The sequence below is a fragment of the Castor canadensis genome, chromosome 7, assembly GCF_047511655.1.
Source record: "Castor canadensis chromosome 7, mCasCan1.hap1v2, whole genome shotgun sequence".
Taxonomy (NCBI): Eukaryota; Metazoa; Chordata; class Mammalia; order Rodentia; family Castoridae; genus Castor; species Castor canadensis.
The window spans coordinates 144,423,122-144,439,956 of record NC_133392.1 but is presented as its reverse complement, the minus strand read 5'-3'; the positions used below and the strand labels follow the sequence as shown (position 1 = coordinate 144,439,956).

Genomic DNA, 16,835 nt, shown 5'->3' with positions numbered 1-16,835 from the left:
CTTTCCTCATATACAGCAAGGAAAAGGTTAAAGAGTTTAAACTACCAAAAGTTCCCAAGTAAACCTAACAGGAAAAATAAAAAATGAAAAACCTCAAAGTCAGTACTACATTTTGAACTGTAAAAGTGAATGGAGCTACAGAGCTATATGACTGGAGTTATGACTAAGACATAAATCTCTGCTATTTTCTGCTCAGCAGCAGCAAGAGTGAGTCTGAACAAAGAGGTGGGTTTCGGGCTGGATTTAGACTGTAAGAAGTCTTAACCCTTAACCCTTAACTGTTGGTCACAGGATCAAGATAAGAAACACTTCATGAGTAGGTGAGAGATTCTAAAATACTTAAGCCTGGTTTTACCATGGAACTGGAAGCTTAAAAAAAAGACAACTGGCTATAAATGAGCATTTCACAGTACTAATTACCAGGACTGGCTGGCTCCCAATCTTATCCCTCTTGGTTTATGCAATTCCCCAGAGAGCCTCTACACTTAAGATACTGATAGAGCACACCATACAACAGACTTCTTGTGCCCATATCCTAGAACCAGAGTCCTGGGTTTAATCTGCTGAGCCTGAGACTAAAGACTGATAAAACCTTTACATTAGCACTCTTCTAGGATTTAAATTCTTGGGAAGATTCTTCAAAGTTAATGATTAAGAAAGCGTGAGGACCTACATGTACAGTAGGTCTGTCTTGTCCGTCTCAGCAATGTTAAATACTCAGTAAATGTGTAGGTTCAGTCACTCAATTAAATTTTATTTAAATTAAAAATTGGAAAGCCCTCTTTAGATAGGTTGTTTGCAGAGCCTCCTATGTCATAACACCAGCCCTGTTCTATTTTGAGCACTGGGGAGATAGACACAGGGTGAAGATTATTGGCATGCTCTATAAGGATTGGAAGAAATTTTAGAAATACAGTCCCTGTTTCTAATTTTATAGCACAGTTCCTGGCTTCAAGGAACTTGAAGTCTTCTTAGAAATAAGATAGATACATATGCAGGAAATTAAACACCAGAACAAAATGATCCACTCCTTGCTGCCAGACTGCCTTTAATTACACGACCCATTCTGGAAGAAGAGACCTCTATATTTCTATCTCACCCACTCTTCAAGATCCAGGTACATGAGGTATCCAAAACTCCTTCTCCTCATGGGACCCTAAAGCCCTCACTGTTAGTGCTTCAAGTTTTACACTAAACCATTTCCCTGTGCTGATAATTTGAAAAGATACCACTCAACATCTAGGGAAGCTGTGAAGCTCCCTCTGAACCCAGCACATTATCTACCTCACAGGAAGGAGTTGGGACCCATCTACAGCAGCATTTCCTTGGGTCCCCAAGTAGATGGCCAAGCTGACCTGAAGCAGATTTGTCAAAGTAAGGATCTCTCTTACTCACCCCAAACCTTAACTATTCCCCCGATCCTATCTTCTCCTTAATCCTACTCAAGAAGGCAAGCTATTATGTGACTGATCAGTATTTAATTGTATAGGAAAAGACTTAGGTTTGAACCCTGTCTTAGGAAACAGGATTGTATAGAACATGCATATGATGGAATATTTTATAGCAATTGTTCACGGAAATGTTTGATTAGTGTGACAATGTGGTTATAATACACAATCTGTATATATGGTAGTCTGCCACCAACATGAAATATATTTACATATCTGAAAAAATAGAAAAAGACATGCAGAGGAGAAGTACACCAAATGCAAGTAGCCACCAAGTGGCTCTGTCTAGATGAGAGGATTATGAGTTACTCACATATTTAAACTTTTTGTATCCTATTTTAGATACTGACTGGATATCATTCTTGCAATAAAAACAGATAAATCTAATATGAGGTTGTAAATCATTTTTCCACCTACCTTAGTAAAGATTAAAACATACAATGTGCTGTCAAGATTAACTTAATGCTTTCTGTAAAGAGGCAGTGAGAAATTGCCCATGAAATTGTGACTGTGAGAATTTTACCAGGTAGTACTGTAAGTTATCTTATATGTGATTAGGCAGTGTTCCTGTAGATGAATGTTTGTGAAGCTGCATCTTAAAAGGTTCAGTTACCAGATTTGCTAACTCACAGATTTGCTGCAGCAGTTTTAAAAACAGTAATTTAGAATGTGACAAAGTTGATGGTAGCATTTAGGAAAATCCTGAAGCATTTTAGTTCTATGTCTTATGAGAGTAAATTATTTATTTTTAAAAAATCCATTTCTTATTGTGGTATAACACATACACAGCAGTATACACTTGAAGTGTGTAACTTACGAATTTTTGCCAAGTGAACATATTCTTGTAACCTTCCTTTTATTATTGCTGTCTAGTGGTGGTATTTATCTGCAACAGCATTTTCATAGACTTTAAGGCGTATCGTTGTGTTCTGTGGTCTCCAGAAGTAATGTTTTACACATTTTGGTCTCAATAGCTCTTTGAATTTTTAAAATTTTCAAGGAACTCTAAATTTTGCTTAGAATAAACATTTTTGTTCTAACATTTTGGTAGTAAGAAGATAGACTTTTAAAGATTTGAAGATGAAAGAAAGCAATAACTCACTTACTGACATCTAGCCTCTGCAGATTATGGTTTGCTTTCATTCCCAACTGTGGCCCTGTTTTGCTGTGGAGGGCAGGCAATTTCTCTGCATCCACATGTGGCACAGCTGAGGTTGTAGACTGAAGAAGTGCACAGCCATCTGTAAGTGTGTCAGGCCTTGAAATCCTATACCTATGAAGAGCAGTTTCAGAGATTGGCACCTACAGATGAGGAAACTTAGGCCTGAAAGGGTGCATGTCTTGCTCAGGGTCACAGAATTGGCATCAGAGCTGAGTTTAGACCTCTGATGCCAGATCCCTTTACTAAACCATGTTAAGAAAAAAAAAAACCTCACCTTTTCTACCAAAAATGCAACCCATTGACTGTGAAATTGACAACTCAAGAAAATAAATTACCTAATAAACCTGACAGCATTGACTTGAATTGAAATACATCCCTTGGGTTACTGCAGGCGAATAAGGGACAGTGTGGCAATGGTATAAATGCCAGTCTGTAATTGTTTGGAGCAGTTGTGAGATTACAATGAACTGGAATAACCCTGTCAATAGGGAAAATGTGGCGTGATGTCAACTTGTGATCTTTCCCAGGGGAGTGAGCCATGTCAGGAAACCCGGCAGGGCTTCTAGAACACAAGGTTTCTAGGCCATGCTCCCAGTCACTGGACAGGGGACTGGTAACTGCACCTGTAAGATGACCTTCAGTGTTTCATGACTGGGGTTTTGAGATTTTAAGCTATCTATGGTAGCTAGGGGAATAAAGCTGCTCTTTGGTTTTCTAGGGGAGCTCGTACAACATTAAGCATTCTCTGTGGTAGGCCATGGGGATTTAGTGCTTAATAAAACATATCCATAAGGACTTTATGGAGCTGACAGTTCCAAAGAGAGATTGTTGTTGCCCTCCAGAAATCTTGGTTCTGTTGGATGCTGGATTAGTGACATGCACAAGAGTTTCATCAGGGGCTATGGATGTAGCTCAGTGGTAGAGCATGTGCTTAGCATGTGTGAGTCCCTATGTTCAATAACTCAGCACACACACACAAAAATTCATCACAATAAATTGATGTTTACCTACCTGTGTGTTTTGTTTGTTTGTTTTTGTGGGATTGGGGTTTGAACTCAGGGTTTCCACTTTGCAAAGCAAGCTTTCTACTTCTTGAGCCACAACTTCAGCCCTAAAACCTTGGTTTTGTTTTTTGGGGGGGGGTTTTGCAGGGGGAGCGGGGGGCAGGATTTGTGGTGGTACTTCCTCAGAGGCCAGACTGAGAGCTTGTTCCCAAATATTGTGACCATCCCTGCCTTTGAGCTTTCAAGCATGCCTCTTGTCCCTGTCACATTTAGAATAACCCTTCCTACCCTTCTACTTCTCCAAATCCTATCCAACCTTCAGGGCCAAGTCTATTCCTAGCCTCTTTTCCCAGTCTCTTTTCCACAGAGTGCAGGAAGCACGTCTGCCTATCCCATGCCATGAATGAAGCAGCTAGTTTGGCCTAGTGGGGAAGAAAATGGGCTGCGGGATACTACCTGGGATATCTTGGGCTGCAAGATTTTCCCAGCCTAGATTTCTTCACCTAGAAAATGGGAATAATGATTGTAGTTGGCCTGTGGCCATGCCAGTTAAATGAGTTCATACCATTGGAAGCTATAGAACAGTGTCAGGGACACCAGTTCTCATTAAGTAGTAACTCTTATTATTCCTCCCTAGTGTGTATTTATTCATAGCCTTCTTGGTGTTATTGTTTAATCATTTTAATTACCTATTTCTTGTCTTCTAGTGAAATTGCAAAGCCTTCCCATGAAGAAAAGGACTTGGTTTAAAATTTTATTGACCCTTTACTACCTGTGCATATATAGGTCCCTAGTACACATCACTTAAAATGAAACAATTCTGTATTAAAGGAAATAGATGTAGCAAGGAGTGAGATTGCAGAGTAAGATAGGCTTAAGTTCAGAAACAATTTTCTTACAGTTTCTAGAGCATGTAACTTGTTCTTTTCCCTGTTGTTGTTGAGTCTAATGAAGTCTTCTGCCATGACCACCAAAAGTGAGAACGTTATTTAGGAGGCGGCTAGCAATTTCAGGCAGTTGACACAGATACTGTTTTCTTCTAGGTCCATGGTGGGAAGGACGGTAGAGTCTGATCTATCTAAAGTATTTCAAAGCAATAAGTAGGAGGTCATAAGCTAATTGCTTTAACAGACCCCTTTGCTGGGGGATGGAAAAGTCATCAGTGGGGAAGGGACCTTAATTACCCTGCTGTTCCCTCCTTCTTTACTTTCAACTTCACCTGTCAGTGTCACAGACATTTGGGGGACATCAAAAGTTATCCCTAGCCAGCCACCAGTGGCTCACACCTATAATCCTAGATACTCAGGAGACAGCGATCAGGAGGATCATTGTTTAAAGCCAGTCTGGGCAAATAGTTTGCAAGACCCTGTCTTGAAAAACCCTTCACAAAAATAGGGCTGGTAGAGTGGCTCAGGGTGAAGGTCCTGAGTTCAAGTCCAAGTACTGCCAAAAAAAAAAAATAGTTATCCCTAGCGGGAAGAATTGTGAACAATAAAACCAGGCAGATTGCAGACAAGGGTGCAGTGGGGCCCTCTGCTATCCACCTAACAGTCCAGCATCCCTCATAGAGGGTTCCTCACCAAAGCCCCTGTGGGTGCCCTCTCCCAGGTGAAAATGCTGCCTTTCTCCTTCTCGTAGGCTGGAACAAGACATTAAAAAGTTGAAGGCTGACCTGCAAGCCAGCAGGCAGGTGGAACAAGAGCTCCGCAGTCAGATCAGCTCCCTCTCAAGCACTGAACGAGGGATCCGCTCAGAAATGGGCCAGCTCCGGCAAGAGAACGAGCTGCTGCAAAACAAGTATGTGTACCTTGCAGGCTTTTGGCATCCAGCCTCGTGGCCTTGCTGGGTCTTGTTTCCAGGGTTGGAGCACAAGATTCATGGTGACAAAGGAACTTAGCAGAGAAGTTTTAAAATAAAATGTTTAAAATATCAGATATTCAACATGTTTTATAAAATCTATAAAAACTTCATTGCAACAAAACAGTTTATTAATAATACTATTTTGTCTTCTCTCTTTTACTAACTTATTATTTAACAACTTAAAATAGTTATTGAGCTTTGTGATTATATAAGTAAAATTGATTGATAAGTAGTTTTGCTACAATTTGAAAATCTTGTTCCTTTGAGGGAAAATTTTCAGAGGATCAGACTATATTTTCTTTGATTCCCAAAACTAAAAACTGACATTGAACTTTAGTTTTATTTGAAGAGGCAGGCAAAAAGCAGCTCTTTTGGGTGAATTCTTTTAAGCTTTCTATTAATTCATTCTGGAATTGCTTGTTTATTCAATGTGGAACTGTCCTTTTTTTAATCTCTAAGCAATGTTTGTCTGTCACAGTGATTACTATTATAGGCTCAGGGCTTTCCCCCATTAAAAGAAGAGTCACACATTTTGGACAAATGTTAACCCAAAGCTAGTGCATTATAGGCAAAAAAAAAAAATTCCCTATTGCTTCTAACCAAAATTTGTGGTGGTTCTAGCATTGATCCCTAGGGGACGTGCTGGTAAAATTCACCTCACATTGACATGTAAAGTTTTGGGTGACTTACAGTCGTAAGAGTTAGATATGGGGACATTGAGGAAACATCTCAAAACTGGAAAGGAAAAACTGCAGCATGGCTGTATTCACAAAAACAAAGGTCTCCCTTCCCCTATAACCTCTATTTATTTCACTTTCAGTGAGACTAGTCCTATCAGTGGTTCTTTGGTCACACCTAAGTTCTTTCTGGGTGCCATAGGTCACTAGAATTAGTTCTACAAATATCTTGCCATCTGATAGAAACTTCTTATATCGTATATGCTAGATTATCTGCAGTAGGTCTCTTATCTTAACAGCAGAGTGTAGGTCCGATTCTGGGTCTTATGAGACAGCTTGCTTATTGGTAGTTAGGAATTATTAAATAGTAGTGGCCATGTGTTTTCCCAAGGCAACTGGAAGTTGATACTTATGATTTGCTGTTCATACCTCCTGTTTACTTCGCCTTAAAATGATTTTAAGGGGCTGGCATAGTGGCTGATATGGTAAAGCACCTGCCCAGCAGGTGTGAAGCCCTGAGTTCAAACCCCAGTACCACAAAAAAAAAAATTTTTTTTTAAAAGAAGAAGCAGCAGCCATGTTTCTCAAGGTTTAGAGGGGGTATTTTTAATTGTAAGATTATATATGACAATTGTTTCCATATAGGTTACATAATGCTGTCCAAATGAAACAAAAAGACAAGCAGAATATCAGCCAGTTGGAAAAAAAGCTAAAAGCTGAGCAGGAAGCCCGAAGTTTTGTAGAAAAACAGTTAATGGAAGAGAAAAAAAGGAAGAAGTTAGAAGAAGCCACTGCTGCCCGGGCTGTTGCATTTGCTGCTGCATCTAGGTATGTCATGTCACCTGAGTGTTAATTCAAGGTTGGCTTCCCTGGTCCCAAGACAAACATATGAATTTGATGCCATAGGCAGGACTGGACACACAATAGCCATGCATGGATAGATTGTGTTTGTGTTTGTGTTTGTGTTTGTGTTTGTTTCATGCAATGCTAAAAATCAAACTCAGGGCCTCATGCATCCTAAGCAAGCACAGTCACTGAGCTACACCCCCAACCCTGATGGATTGCTTTTAAGTACTGTTTTATTTAACTTGTTTCAACTTCATCTGTGCCTGCTTGCACTGTCTCATAATAACCTCATCCTTCTGCACCCTCACTTGCAGAGTGGGGTGAGGGAACGATAACACCAAGTGCTGCTTAACAGATCAATCACTTTTGGTAAGACTAGTGATCACTAAATGCTTTGAGAGATTCCATCTGCAGTTTTGTTCCCTTTATAGGACTTATCATTGCTCTCCCTTCTTAGATAGAGGTTTTACTGAGTTTTTAATCTAAAATGGAAGAAAGGGAAAACCTTGGTAAAACATTGTGGACTAGCTGCTCATGTGTGTTGGGTTATCAGTAAAGTGTCAGATGAGAAGAAGAAAAGGGACAGCAAAAGTCTCATTAGATACCATTAAATCTGTGGAGTCAGGAAGACTGGGGAAGTGACTTATATGCAGGTATTCCAAAAACTGATCTATAACTGCCACCTGACTTCTAATAAGGAGAGAAGATGTTGACGAGGCCCCCCCTCCCCCCGTCTTTTTGCTTCTACTTTACCTTCTTTTTGTTTGTTTTTTGATTAGTGATGTCCATTTACATGGTTGGGTTTGCAGATGCAGAGTGAGGATAAATTATTTCCCTTAAAATTTTTGTCCTAATTTATATCTACATGGTGTGATTCAACTATAATTCTTCCTTGAATTTTCCCTCAGTATATTAAACAAGTAATTTACTCACCAACCTGCCAACCTCTGCCATGCTGATAGCCTTCTTTGGGATTCTGGCATTTGTAGAACAATTAGCGAATAATCATTTCACCCTTTAGGAAATAACAGTGAGTAGTGAGAACTCTTTCTCCCCCATGAGCATTTTTCGACCCACAGACTCTAGACTGCAGGTGTGTGAGCCTGCATGGCACACATGCATCTATTTAAGACTCACAGTGACTAGCCCGTGACTAGCCTGCCTCCAACATGAGGTTGTTTGTTGGAAGATGTATAAACGTTTTTGAAGCACTTGCACTTGTAGGAGGTTCTGTATCCTGAATGGCTCCACTGTGGCCTGATCACTCCACTGAGGAGGATTTGGCAATTCTTTAACCATAACATTTAGAGTCTCCCATGTCTGAGAATTAGGTTCTCTATCTGCCCTATGACCATTTGCTTCCAGTTGAGCTTACTTGTTTTGGTCTCATCCCTGGAGGGTCCTTGTTGACCATCACTAATGTTAACCTGTTTTTACTCTTAAATCTCTCACTGGACCGTCCTTTGGTAAACAGAGGACACATACTTTATTCATCAAGCTGTTACTGGAACCTTGGCAGTAAACAGTTCCACAGTTGAAATGTTGGACTGACCACAGCCATTCTCAGATTTAGCTCATCCTTATTGTGGCCCTTGCACAGCTGTATAATGCTGCTCCTTTCTGTTTGCCCCAGGCCAGCAACAGCTTCATAACTAAAGAAAAGTGAAATTCTCAATGCATAGACCCTCGAAAATGAGAAAATAAGGGCTTTTTTTTAAAAGTCAGTCACCCCCTGCTGGAGGCAGTACCTGTTTAGTTCTGCCTGTTCCATGTTGTGTGCATTGTCTCAAATCACCATGGCCTGAAGGGAAGCATGCTAGAAAACCTCAGTTCTTATCCCAGTTCTGTGACCTAAAAGTTAGGAGACCTTGAATTACTATTATATGTATATATGGCCTCAGTTCTCTCATCTGGAAAACAGGATTAGGTACCGCTCGTTGTTAAAAAGACTGATGGTAGTATGAGTAAAATACCTAACTTAGGGCCTGATTCATACAGACAATCAATTAATGGTAATTATTTTCAATTATTGTTGAAATTATCAAAGAATAGAGAGGATGAACATATTGAGCCAAAAGTAAAAACCTGACAAGCCTTGGAATATAGGAAAAATACCAGTCCTACAAAATAAGTATAGTCAACCCTTGGTATCTACATGTTCCACTTAATAAATTCAGTCAACTACAGTTAGAAAATATTTGAAAAATAAATTATGTCTGTATTGAATATGTACAGACTTTTTGCTCTTGCCATTATTTCCTCAATAGTACAATATAACAGCTGTTTTACATAGCTTTATATGGGAGGATGTCTATAGGTTATAAAAAACTGCACTATTTTATGTAAGGAACTTGAGCCCATCTAGATTTGGCATCCATGGGGTCTTGGAAACCAATCCCTCACAGATACAGACTGGATAAACCCATAGTCTCTTAAATCCCTTTATTTCCTCTCTTCCATTCCCAAAAGGGGAGAGTGCACCGAAACCTTACGGAATCGGATCAGAGAGCTGGAAGCAGAGGGCAAGAAGCTCACAATGGACATGAAGGTGAAAGAGGACCAGATCAGAGAGCTGGAGCTGAAGGTCCAGGTAATAGGGCACAGAAGGCTCCTCTCCTACTTGATTTCTTCTCTCAGCTTAGATTCATGCTCTGTGCTTCAGTGCGGAGAGAGTGCCCTTTAATACTGACCAAACCTCATCACATCTAAAAATCTGTATGTGACAAAAAGATCAAAAGCTTTAACCTTGTCCAGCTCATTCAAGTCTTCCTTAACATGGTCAGATTGTAATACAAGTCAGAAATGTTGACAAGCCCTTGCCATGTTTCACACCAGGATTTGGCTTACTGGAGATTCATTTAATTTCTTCAGGCTATAGTTCAGCATCCTTTGGAACTTACATCTTTCTCCTTAGTCTTACCCCTGTGTTCACTGTCAGAGAACTGACACTCCTGGATTGCTCTGAGCCTTGCAAATTGTGGTTCTGAGCAGTACGTGAAGAGGAAAGGTGCCAGGACTGTGGACCTAGCCAGTTTGGGGCCATCTGCACCTTAACCAAGTATTTGGCATCAGTTCTTCAAAGTGACATTTAAATTAATGTCATACATTGTAAAGTTACAGTAACTTTAATTGTGTAGAACTGGTAAGAAATTACTATCAGTCAGTACAGTAAAATGGACAACTTGAGACAAAATCTGAAGTGTACAATAAAGGTGGCATCAGAATAGATGGAAAAGGTGAGGGTGAGTCAGTTAAAGGATGACAGCTGGGGAAAGTAAAATTAGAAGTTCACCTCATAATGCACAAAAAGGAATTCTAGATCAAGGGTTGAACGCAGAAAGAGAAAACAGTTTTTTTGTTTATTTGTTTTTTTTTAAGAGGTGAAAATGCAGTTGTATTTATTTGATCTTGAGACAGGGAAAGACTTTCTAAGCATAAAAGCAATGTAAGAGATCACAAATGAAAAAAATACAGGGAAGGTACAGATATTCAACAACTATAAATAATACTCTTAGTATAGAAATAGCTCATAAAAATTGCTAAGTGCTCAGATACGCAGAGAAAGAGGCAAAGGATGTGAACAGATAATTCACAGAGGAAATACAAATGACTGAGAAGAATATGTTTTCATTAATCATCAAAGACATGTAGATTAAAATCAAAAATCATTTTTCTCCTGTGATTTTGACCAAAGATTTTTTAAATGATATCAGTCTTGGTGAAGATGCTACAAAATAGGCCTCATACATTGCTAGTAGAAATGTAACTTTCTGGAAAAGATCATGTACTTTTAAAATATTTCCTGTTTTAGGAATCCAGCTATAAGGTAAATATTTAAAGATCTCATCAATGATTGATATTATTCATTTTTAGTGACTTGAAAGACGTTTGGTATAGTGGTATAAAAATGCAAAAAGTAGAAAAAAATCTTAATAGGACATCTGTTTTAAATGTATGTATACATTCAGGAATATCATACAGCCATTAAAATTCTTATTTTCAGCCAGGCATGGTGGTATACACCTATAATCCCAGCACTCAGGAGGCTGAGGCAGCAGGAGGATCACAAGTTTGAGACCAGACTCGGCTACATAATAAGTTCAAGGCCAGCCTGAGCTACAAAGCAAGACCCTGTCTCAAAAAAATGTTTTTTAAATTTTCAAATAATAGTTGAGTTTACATTGATATTTTAAAGACTTATGTCTAAAACTGTACAAATAGTATTGATTTAGTTATGCTAAAAGATATGTAAATGCACAAAAAAGAAAGCTAAAAGAAAATGTATCACATTTTTCAGTGCTGAGATTATGGGTAATTTTCACCTTTCTTTGAACTTTTCTGTATTTCTAAATTCCCTATAGTAAGTTTGGATATCTCTCTTGTTGTTGTTTGGCTGTACTGGGGTTTGAACTCAGGGTTTTGTGCTTGCTAGGCAGGTGCTCTACCACTTTAGCCATGCCCCCAGCTGGATATCTTAAAAGAAAAATTCAAATATATACCTACTGGCTATATTACCATCTGTTTTAAATGGACTTTTTTACAGTTTGCCCTGCCAAAATAATGAACATTTTTACAATTTTTATTGCAGGTTGAGAGAACAGTTTTGGCAAGTTTGTCTACAACATTAGAGCAGCATTTACAAATGGCTAACCAGTGGTTCTAAATTGTACTCGCAAGAAAGTGACTGGTTGGAGATAGAGTGCATTATCATCTAGCCATATGCCCCACACAGTCAACCTATGACTCATAAATGCTTTCGGATGTGTGTATCACTATATAAATATAGTTGGCCCTTGCTAACTATAAGGAGTGAGGTCTAAACCCATGAAGCACCAAGATTGTCTGCTCTAGTGGCCAGGGCAAGAATAGTGGATTTTAATTTGTGATTTTAGACTAATTTATAGACATCACTGCCAAAACTACCTTGTAACATTACTGTTTTGCTGATATTGATAGGAGCTTCGGAAGTATAAAGAAAATGAGAAAGACACCGAGGTGTTAATGTCAGCTCTCTCCGCCATGCAAGACAAAACACAGCACCTGGAGAACAGCCTAAGCGCAGAGACAAGAATCAAACTGGACCTGTTCTCCGCACTGGGAGACGCAAAGCGGCAGCTGGAGATTGCCCAGGGTAGGAGAGCAGAGGGCTTGGTGGGATGGCAGAAATGAGCAGGCACAGGGCTGCAGAGAGCAGACTTCTACTTAGAGCTCTGAACAAAAGGGCATTTCAGGATTCTCTTCAAATGGTTTGATAAGTGCCCAACATTGAGATGTAGGAATCCTCACATTAATTCATTTTGAAATGAGTGTCAAGTGCAAGGCAACAGAAAAGAGCATGAGTTTATATATTCAAGTTGCTCATGGTGTTGCTGAAGAAATAGAGAACTGCAGAGTCATCAAAAGGTGCTGGCATAGCAGCACATATGGTGACTGGGAACAGAGGGAGGCAGGGACTGAACTAGTCTGGGGAGTCAGAGAGGACCATGTCCCAGAGAACTGATGTCTGAACTGGGGCCTGAATGTTGAAAAGGGGTTGGCCCAGTGAAGAAGCAGCCTAGTGGGGGTGAGGGTCAAGAGACCTCCTCACAGAAGACAGAGTGTGGGTAGAGGCTGGGAGGTGAGGCAGGGCCTAATGCCTTCACTGCTGCTTGGCTCTGGCTGGACAGAGGGAGGAGTATCTGGAGGACAGACCATTTACTTGGCAGATGATCGCTCAGACTACTATGTGCAAGGCTCCTTGAGAATCTCTGAGGATCAGGGATACGGCCCTGGGAAGGACAGATGATGAATAAGATAGTGGAGAATATATCGATGACAATAAGTGCAGTGATGAAAATAAAGCAGTTGGCGAGGAGGGTGTGAGCATGAGTGTGTAGAGCTGCCCTTGTCACATGGCACTCATGAAAGATTCCTTGAAGAGCAGAGACTTAGAGGAAGAGAGTGAGTGCTCCTGTAAAAAGCTGGAGGAAATAAATCACTTTGGGGAAAGAGCAGCAAGTGCACATAAAGCCCTGGGTGACAGAGGGGGCACTGCAACCTGCATGGCAGGGCAGGAATAGCAGCAGCCAGGTTCTGAGTGACATGAGTGGCTGTGGAAAGAAGGCTTCTAAACAGAGGCATAGCAGGACCTGAGGAAAATGAATTTGAATTTTGTTCAAGAAGTTGATTAGGCTAATTAACTAGACTACTGAATTTTATATGAAAAAATCTTTCAAACAGTTCGTGGGGGAGATGATTTTGATAGGGGGATTGGGGAAAGTTGTGCTGAAGAAGTAGAAACAAAGCTTAAGAGCTCGCCAGGCAGGAAAAGCAAGAGAAGCACACAAGGGGAAGGGGTCCTGTAGCAGCCCAAGCTGATGGGACCTGAAAGCAAAAGTGCAGTGAGGGAGGGAGGGTGTGTCGGGGAAGGCTGAATGGGCTAATGTTGCCTAAGTGTGAGCCAGTTGCACAGGGCACTGAGCAAAGGAAGGACATTGTGCCAAGAAGCAGGGATAGGTAATCTGGGTCACTTGAGAGTTGCCCCCAGGGCAGCAGTCCTGAGGTTCTATGTTTCTGGGTCTGACACTCCATCCTCCCAGAAAGGAGGTGGAGCTGTAGTTCAAAACCAGCACCCCTCTTAGGCTGTCAGGAGGAGACTGCCACCTTCAAAATGGGGTTCCTAGAAAATTGACTTCTTTACTCCAGTCAGAACAAGACACAATCACTTTTTACCTCTATGCCAAGGATCAGTAAACACCCATAGGCCAAATCTGACCTGTTACCTGTTCTTGTACCAGTATGAACTAAGAATGGTTTTTACAGTTTCCATGGTTGGGGGGGGGACTCTGAAAAAGTGTAATGCCCAAAATATTTACTGTTTGGCCCTTTACAGGAAAACTGTGCCTGCTCTTATAAACCAACAAACATGAAATTATTGCTGCTGAACTGAGTCTGCACAGGTTGGCCCAAGAGGGCTGGGTGAGCCCTCCCTCTTTGCTAATAGTGGGTCTTTAATATTGCAGGGCAAGTCCTTCAGAAAGACCAGGAAATCAAGGACCTAAAACAGAAGATAGCCGAAGTCATGGCCGTCATGCCCAGCATAACGTACAGTGCTGCCACCAGCCCCCTGAGCCCTGTTTCTCCCCACTACTCTTCCAAATTTGTGGAGACCAGCCCCTCTGGACTTGATCCCAATGCCTCTGTCTACCAGCCCTTGAAGAAATGAAGTCCAGCTCTGAGATTGCCCATTTGGTTACTAGAAGGCCTCCAAAAACAGCATCTTTGGCAGTCAAGATAAAAAAAAAGTTTATATTGTATTTTGTGGAACTGTATATGTTGTCATTTTTTAAAAGGGGGGGAGATAACATCCAAGTCTGATTAGAACTGCCCATCAGTTGTCTTGTAAATTTTTAGACGACCTCACAGAACTTTGAAGTTTATTTTTTTTGGCCAACACATTAAAACCATTCTTGGATTTCAAGTAGCCAGTTTTGCCTTTTATGTATTCTTACATAGTTTCCTCTTAGAGAAAGAAAAAAGCATAGTTTTTGTTTTTCAGCCCTTTGTTTTGTTTTGTTCTTAAATAAGGAAGCAAAAGCTGCACATTGGATTCACATGGGATGATAAGGAAGCTTAGTTTTTAGAGTGAAAGGGTTAACCTCACACAGCTTCGATCTCATAGCTGCATTAAAGATGATTACCGATTTTACAGAAAACAAAATCCGCCCCTCCAAGGACCAAGCAGATTCAAGGAGCATTATTTAAGTTGAAGAGAGACTTAAGTGATAAGACTAGCTGTAAGAATGTACTGGGGGTTGTGTTTGAAATACTTCTGTTCCCACAGGTGTGTTTAGTCCTAGCAAATGGCGAGTAGCAGTCTTCTTCGCAGTGCCTTGGGAAAAGACATTTCAAGAGGAAACTTGGTCATTTTAAACTATTTCCCCCTTTTCCATCATCTGTCTTCAATCTGTATCAAGCTCACTGCGGATCCTGCTGTACAGCTGGTGGGAAACTGGGCTGTTCCTTACCACCATGCCACCTCTTCATTACTTCTCCAGAAAACTTCACTGTGTTCCGTGCTTGCCGCCAGTCAAGTACCTTGAGGAGGCTGCTGGGTGGTGTTGTATATGAGAGACTGTAATGGTGTCTGGTAAAAGTTGTGGTCGAGCTTTTTTTTTTTTCTTTCCTCCCCTCATTTCATTTAACTGTGCTTTCTTCACCTTTCATCATCTTGGGTGTGACGATTTAAAAGAGGGGTGACTATTCCTCAGCTCTTATGCCAATGAGGGTTGTTTTTCTTTCTCTTTTTTTTTTTTTTAAGATTTTTAAACTCAAAACTCTGCACAAAGATGTTGATTTCAACTGTGTATTATACATTGGTAGAAAAGTGTTTGCACAGACAACTTTTGGAAGTGTTTAAGAATCAGGGTGGGGTGGGGGGAGGGATGGGAGAGAGGGGCAAAGCAACATTGTATTTGGAAACCAGGAAAAAATTAAGAAACCAAATAAATTGGTTTTGCTTCCTTGCCACGGGATCTGGAAGGACATAGTTCTAAAATATCCTGTTAATTGGCATGTATGTCTCATTTAAAGCAAATTTAGACAAGTCAGTAAAATAGAAGTATTAAAGAGAACCATCCTTTTAGTCACAGGCCTTGTGTTGGGATTAAAAACAAGCTGTAGCTTTAGCCAGGAGTGCATGCTGCTGCCATTTGCCTTTCTGAATCATCTTGTGTGATTGTCACCACGAAAGTGTTACTCAGAATTGTCATAGACTTTTTTCATCTTTGTGCAAAAACATGGAAAATTGTCACTGACTTTGTGTTGAGGTTACCTCCATTTTGCTGCCTTTGGGACACTATTTTCGTTAAATACTTGGTCTTGGCTGCATTCTTTTTCCTCCCACTGTGGGGTTCAAAAGAATAAACATTTTCTTACTGATAAAACTAGTTTTCTGCCTTTTTAACTTTTTAGGAGGGCACAACAAGGTAGATTGTTCTGAGTGGGACTGAGATAGCTACTATCTACTTCTCATCTCTGCCCTATGGCAGGTGACAGTGCTCCCCCTCCCCCATGGCAGGTCCACTGGGCAGGATACAGACACAGATTTGAGAGGAACCCATCCAGGCTCTCCATGAAGTTTGATTTCTAATCTCTTTTTCTCTTTCCCTGCCTTTCCTCTTCTCTGGCATCGATTAGAGACAAGGCTATCTTACTTTCAGATATACCTTTTCCTAAAAAAAAAAAAAAGCATGTTAGGGGCTAGGTGGTGAGAAGATCTTGAGAGCGAATTTCCTTCACGATGCCTTGCCCTTTTCTAAGATCTGTGGCTACTTAGTGACCATTATTCTTCTAGGTTTCCTACCTGCTTCAGACCCTGAACTGACCTCCCTGATGACTACTTCCATCTGCCTCCCTTGTCTTTAGAGGCCTATTTTCATCTGAGAAGGCAGCTGCCTCTCTTGGCCCACGTTTTCCTCTCTTGGCCATTGTTAGAATTAATCTTGGCTCTGGTTTTGGAAATTTCTGCTTTTGGCAACTTACCCTCTGTCCTTGTTGCTGGATAGCCTTTCTGAGTCTTGGCCAGTAAGTCTCTTGCAGACATACTACACTTAATACCATTTGTAGAATTCCCCAGGGAAAAGCCTGGGCTTGGCTTGGCTTGGCTTGGCTTGGCTTGGTGTTTGCCTTCACCTTGCCTGAAATAATATGTCTGCCTACAGGTTTTCACTGGCACAGTCTTTTCTACCAAGGGAATCTCCAGTTGTCTTTGTTATTTTAGGCCCATCATAAAGTGTCTCCACGTCTTAATTCATTATAATTTATTACATCACATAAAGCAGGGTTTGCTATTCTAGAT

At 40.6% G+C, this 16,835-nt stretch overlaps 1 protein-coding gene across 1 annotated transcript in view; it reads left to right on the top strand.

Moving 5' to 3' along the window:
- The window catches only part of Maco1 (macoilin 1), a 50,235-nt gene extending 35,779 nt beyond the window's left edge, over nucleotides 1–14,456 (top strand). Inside the window, exons 7-11 of the mRNA XM_020158762.2 lie at nucleotides 5,253–5,411; nucleotides 6,797–6,979; nucleotides 9,467–9,587; nucleotides 11,954–12,128; nucleotides 13,999–14,456. Of these exons, the coding sequence (XP_020014351.1) occupies nucleotides 5,253–5,411; nucleotides 6,797–6,979; nucleotides 9,467–9,587; nucleotides 11,954–12,128; nucleotides 13,999–14,201 (841 nt within the window). The 3' untranslated portion in view covers nucleotides 14,202–14,456. The remainder of the gene's footprint in view (nucleotides 1–5,252; nucleotides 5,412–6,796; nucleotides 6,980–9,466; nucleotides 9,588–11,953; nucleotides 12,129–13,998) is intronic.
- Nucleotides 14,457–16,835: the final 2,379 nt, after the last annotated feature.